Source organism: Osmerus mordax, chromosome 1 (genome assembly GCF_038355195.1).
Source record: "Osmerus mordax isolate fOsmMor3 chromosome 1, fOsmMor3.pri, whole genome shotgun sequence".
NCBI classification, from domain to species: Eukaryota; Metazoa; Chordata; class Actinopteri; order Osmeriformes; family Osmeridae; genus Osmerus; species Osmerus mordax.
Window position 1 is genome coordinate 21896117 of NC_090050.1, and position 6000 is coordinate 21902116.

General features: G+C 50.4%; 1 protein-coding gene across 1 annotated transcript; it reads right to left on the minus strand.

The window, feature by feature from the left end:
• Positions 1-1961: 1961 nt before the first annotated feature.
• Positions 1962-6000, minus strand: psmf1 (proteasome inhibitor subunit 1). Its single transcript, XM_067238428.1, has 7 exons — positions 5793-6000; positions 5317-5469; positions 5026-5108; positions 4709-4903; positions 2825-2878; positions 2570-2728; positions 1962-2448 (listed from the first exon to the last, which is right to left on the minus strand). The coding sequence occupies exons 1-7, from the start codon at positions 5919-5921 to the stop codon at positions 2397-2399; spliced, it is 825 nt and encodes a 274-aa protein (XP_067094529.1). The 5' UTR covers positions 5922-6000; the 3' UTR covers positions 1962-2396.

The window sequence follows — 6000 nt, forward strand, 5'->3', positions numbered from 1 at the left end:
CAGGTGGAGAGGAGGCAGACAGCAAGGTGGAAGCCTCGTGGTCAGGTGGAGAGGAGGCAGACAGAGAGACAGACAGGTGGAAGCCTCGTGGTCAGGTGGAGAGGAGGCAGACAGGTGGAAGCCTCGTGGTCAGGTGGAGAGGAGGCAGACAGAGAGATAGACAGGTGGAAGCCTCGTGGTCAGGTGGAGAGGAGGCAGACAGAGAGATAGACAGGTGGAAGCCTCGTGGTCAGGTGGAGAGGAGGCAGACAGACAGGTGGAAGCCTCGTGGTCAGGTGGAGAGGAGGCAGACAGAGAGATAGACAGGTGGAAGCCTCGTGGTCAGGTGGAGAGGAGGCAGACAGACAGGTGGAAGCCTCGTGGTCAGGTGGAGAGGAGGCAGACAGAGAGATAGACAGGTGGAAGCCTCGTGGTCAGGTGGAGGTTAGGCAGACAGAGAGATAGACAGGTGGAAGCCTCGTGGTCAGGTGGAGAGGAGGCAGACAGAGAGATAGACAGGTGGAGGTTAGGCAGACAGAGGTGAAGGGTCTGATGCCTCGTACATGTAAATACGAAAGTTGTATAATGTGATTTTTAAAAATCATTATAACGTGCCCAATAAATTTTATGTTGCTGTTGTTTATAATCCAGTGAGTCTATGTCTTTGTGTATCTCTCTCTCCCTCTCTGTGTCTCTGTTTCACACATTCTGTCTCCAACTATTCTAACATTTCTTCCTCATTCTCTCATGTCAGGCCTTACGCTGTGCTGATAGTAAATTACTTTTTGGGGACAGGAACCCCTTACAGGGGTGAACATTTTCCAAGGACCCCCCCATAATCATAACACCCATTCAGCATACCCTTGGTGCTCTTAAATGGACACAATATGCTTGTTTTATTGGTGCAAATGGTCCCCATCTGTAGATTATTATATATTTGTTCACTTTTTAATGATAACATTTTACAATGTTATAATTTATGGTAAATTATTTCGCAGAATTCCTGGCCATGGTTTGCAGACCCCACTTTGAGAACCACTGATCCACTGTATCTGATTGGTGAGATTGATAGTAACTGCATTTCTGGTTGGAGTTCATTGTGACATGGCGACTTACCTTGATTTAAACAAAACAATGGATTTATAACCAAATACCAAGGAGCCTAGAAGTGGATCTGGAAAGGGGGAGGTGTAGAGAAGGGGAAGGGGGGGTTAGTAGAGGAAGTTGAGGGATGGGTCTGTATATCTTGAGGGAGACCAGGATGTGAAGATCAGCACTTCAGCTGATTTATGATCTGTGAGGCCAGAAGGTTGCGTGCGCGCAGCAGAAGCGTACACAGCTTGAAGGACACAGTTGATACAGAGATGTTTTCTCAGGGAAATCTCAGACTGAGCCAGCTTTCGTGTCCTGGAGGCTGGACAGCCATGAGAGGACTTCCCTCTCATCTGTCTGTCAATCTCTCCTTCCCTCCCTCTCAGCTTTCCATCTCCGGGCCACAGCTCTGCTGCTGGTTTTATCCAGAGGATGAGGAGCTTGTCTATTTGCAGAGTGGAACATTACCCACAGGCAATCTGAGATCCACACTCCCCCCCCCCTCTTCCATCTCCAGAGAGAGAGCAAGAGTCAGGTGGCTGAGCGGTGAGGGAATCGGGCTAGTAATCCAAAGGTTGCCAGTTCGATTCCCGGTCATGCCAACTGACGTTGTGTGCTTGGGCAAGGCACTTCACCCTACTTGCCTCGTGGGAATGTCCCTGTACTTACTGTAAGTCGCTCTGGATAAGAGCGTCTGCTAAATGACTAAATGTAAATGGAGAGAGAGAGAGAGCAGGGGAAGATAAATGAGAGCATGCTAAACAATGCTCCCAAACACAGTCTCAGAATGACAATGAGGTGAGAGAGGCACAGCACCATGTCCCCCCACACACACACACACACACGTGTTTTGAATGCAGCAAAGTAACTCTTATAACGACAACACAATCTGGAATGTAATACACATTTTATTGGATTTATGTTCATAAGTTATTAATTAACAATTAAGTCTGAAACAAATGGAACAAGGAGAGCAGTTGCATCTCCATATAGAAAGGAACCAAGGAAGTCAAATGGTTAACGTATTCTTGTGAGAAACAACATGAGGTGAACACTGCCATGTTGACAGTCAGTCATGGAGGCAGCAGAGGAAGCCTGCAGTGAGCTGAATACACAACCTCCTGCTTCAAACACAAGGTTCAGTTCCAGGAGCAAACGCTGGCTAACACGGCTTACTAAGACCAGGGATGCGGGAGTGTCGAATGCTCCCTCTCGCTCACCTCACTAAACCTCACTCACACAGTCACATTAAGTGCTCATTCCTCTGGGAGTGTGCTGACAGGAAGTCCATCCGAGTATACAGGAAGCAGGAAGCGGAGTCTCTTCTACATGAACATGTCGTCGTATCCAGGGGGGGGCATGTGGTCTGGGTCGGGCCTGGGCAACACAACCACATGTCACTCATACTAGAACTGGACATTACAGAGTAAGTGTGTGTGTGTGCATTAACGTATGCGCATGTATGTGTACATGCATGTGTGTCAGGTTTGGGTCTCACCCGGGTCTGTTCCTGCCCGCCGGTCCAAACGGGTCGAAGCGCGCCCCGGGGGGTACGGCGCCAGGTGGCAGCACGCCAGGGAGACCTCCTGATGGGTCAAAGCCAGGCCGGGGGAACCCCGCCCTGAGGGGGTCTACGATCATCCCCCCACCTCCGCCACTACGGGGGAGAGAGGGCAGAGTGTATTACACACACGCGCATGGAGTGTGACAGGATCTGAGAGCCTGTCTGCTAGGAGAGGGCTACCACACTTACCCAAAGGGATCCAAATCTGCTCTTCCTGATGCAAATGGAGCCATAGGGTCTGCCCTGAAACACACACACAGACACACACACACACAGGGCAGAGTTAGTCAGGATTCGGTAACTCAGTGAAAGATAATTTGAGTGGAGATCAAGAGGTAATTGGTTCAAATCCCCCCCGTATGACGCATTGGATACAATTATTGTTAAAGAACAAACTGTGATCATTGTAACTCGACAGCCCCTCTCTCCATGCCTCCCTCTCTTCCTCCCTCCCTCTCTCTCTCTCTCTCTCTCTCTCTCTCTCTCTCTCTCTCTCTCTCTCTCTCTCTCTCTCTCTCTCTCTCTTTCTCTCTCTGCTAGCTGGTTAACCTGGAAGCAGCATGGTCAGTAGACCAGAACACATTAACCTCAAATTAGGCCAACTGCCTTTCAACAGTCCCTCAGACACCTTCTGTGTGGTTTGGGCTTAAGGGCAGCCGGCACCCAGAGATATGCTGTGTCATTTCGCTGCTGTGCCTGCCTCTCCCCAACCTCTCTCACTCTCTCTCCCCCATCCCCCCTGCTCGCTCGCTCTCTCTCTCGCTCTCTCTCTCTGTCTTTAACTCTCTCTCTCTGTATTTAACTCTCTCTCTCCCAACCCTCTCTCTCTCACAGGAATGGGACACAACAGCAGCAAGGTCGATAAAGTGCTGACATCACTGAGCCAATAAGATCACAGGGTCACAGCCAACAGAGGACAGAGAAGGAGGGGGGGGGGGGGGGGGGGGGGTAGAGAAAATGGGAGAAGGGAGGGAGGATGACAGTAAGGAGGTGAAAGCAAAGTGACAGGATCCATTGCTGGCAGGACAAGTGCCCTTTCCAGAGGTCAACACGTGTCTCTCGTTCCGCCCACACTTTTTGCTCTTCATCACACGCATCCGCACACACACACCTCTTTTCTGCCATGGCCTCTGTGTCTGCAGTGCTAGCCACAGAATACATCACTTATTAAAAATAGACCCTCTGGCTCATATCCTGTTCTCCATCTCTCCATCTCTCCCTCTCTCTCTCTCTCTCTCCCTCTCTCTCTCTCCCTCTCTCTCCCCCTTTCTCTCTCTCTCCCTCTCCCTCCCTCTCCCTCTCTCTCTCCCTCCCTCTCTCTCTCTCCTTCCCTCTCTCCCCCTCTCTCTCTCCCTCTCTCTCCCTCTCTCTCCCTCCCTCTCTCTCTCTCCTTCCCTCTCTCCCCCTCTCTCTCTCTCTCTCTCTCTCTCTGGCTGTAAATATTGAATAAGACTCTCTGGAGATGCCTGGCAGCACCGCCGCAGCAGCAGGCAGGGCTCCAGCTCTCAACACACACACACACGCGCGCGCACACACACACACACGCGCACACACACGCGCGCACACACACACACACACTCAACTCCTCTGTGTGTACAGTCTGAGTATAACACTGCGTGACTCATGTGTCTAGACAGAGCTGTTAGCCAAAGACTACATCGACAAGAGAGAAAGAAAGCAGAGGCTTGAGGAGAAGACTGATCAGAGCGCCCCCCCCCCCCCCCCCCCCCCCCACACACACACACACACACACACACAGTAACAGCAGCTGCAACCTGCATACTCAAGATGCCAAACTACAGATATTGTAAAGATCTGACATGGTATTGATGCAATTCTCAGTCAGTTTCTGCTTATTATGAGTTAGCATGACTGACTGTGACAGTCATATCCTCTCACACGTTCAGAAATGTCCTTCGTTAATTAATTAAAGAAAGAAAATGACTTTAAAAGGTATGGTCCTTATCCGGAGTTTCTCCAGCGGGATGATGCTCATCATCTGACCTTTACCAAATCACCCCCAGTGTGCCCAGTCATGAGGCCCAAAGAGGGGAGGCCGTGCCCCGGACCCACCAGTGAGGCTGCCTGGCACCGAGCGGCTGGGACGGGCCCACGCGGAGCGGGTGGCGGTCTTGATGCTCCTCCTCCGTGTCTCTCCTGCTCTTCCTCTCTGCTTTCCTACTGGCCGGCTGGGCCTTGGGGGCGGGTGCTGAGGGCAGCAGCTGGGTCTGCACCTTCTCAGTCAGAGCAGCAGCATCCTTAAACACACTGATGGATAGAGACTTTATAAGCCTCTGGAGATTGCCATACTGTACACTTAATAGCACCGTGCCCAGTCTAGCTAGATGGAGCTGCAGTCTCAAGCAGGGACAGTGTGGTGCAGGCCCTACCTGTCATATGTCTGGAGGTGGTCCGCATCCACGTGGTCACTGATGGTGACGGTGAGGTCAGACACCTGGTCAGAGCCTGGGTCCTGACAACACAGAGAACGTCAGTTATACTAAACCCAGCTCCTCACAGAAAGCCTCATAACACCATAAAATATGACCTGGACGGAAGTAAGTGAAGGAACGTTTGAGAGGTAGAATGGAACTTTCTCATCTCTGTGCGAGTAATGATCGTCATTTCAAGAACTCCATGTAAATATACAAACAGGTTAGGTATGGGAGATAGGCACTCACCAGGGCGTTGAATATGAGCGTGTTGTCCACTGTGATGGCTTTCACCAGGAGCCGGGTCTTATCGTCGAGAGACTGGTACCTAAGGGTGTACAGCTCCTTACTACTGCTCCAGTCAGCGGGGAGCAACTCAGACTTCTTGTCCCCACTTCGTGGCTGTGAATGGAAACCAGAGTCGGGGTAAGTTTAATGAGTTGCACGTGACCCAATTTATGTTGGTAGCTCGATTTAGTAAGGCTGACTATTGCAGTCCGTTGTTCTGGTAATGCCTTGTAGCACATAAATAGCTAGTTAACTAGCCTTACTTGCTAGTAAGACATTTATCCAGAGTCACCGGTTTGCTAGGAGGTTAAGCTAGCAGTTTCAATCGCAACGGTTATGAAAAACACAGACAATTTGGCTAAGACAAGACAAAACAGTCCCTAGCTAGGCTACTAATGTACTACGCAGCCAGAATTACAAAGCAAAATACCACTCGCCTCGTCGCCAGATCCAAGACATTTGTATCCGCTATTTATAATTTCCCAGTGAACGAAACAAACCACAGCGTCCTGGGGGCAACTTATGCTACCCGCAGCGTAAGTGTACAACACCTCTAACCCTGGCATCTTTGAAAAAGTGATGTCAAACTATTTCGGAACAGAAAGGAAAATGAAAGAGATGACAGCGTATGTTGGTGGTCATGGT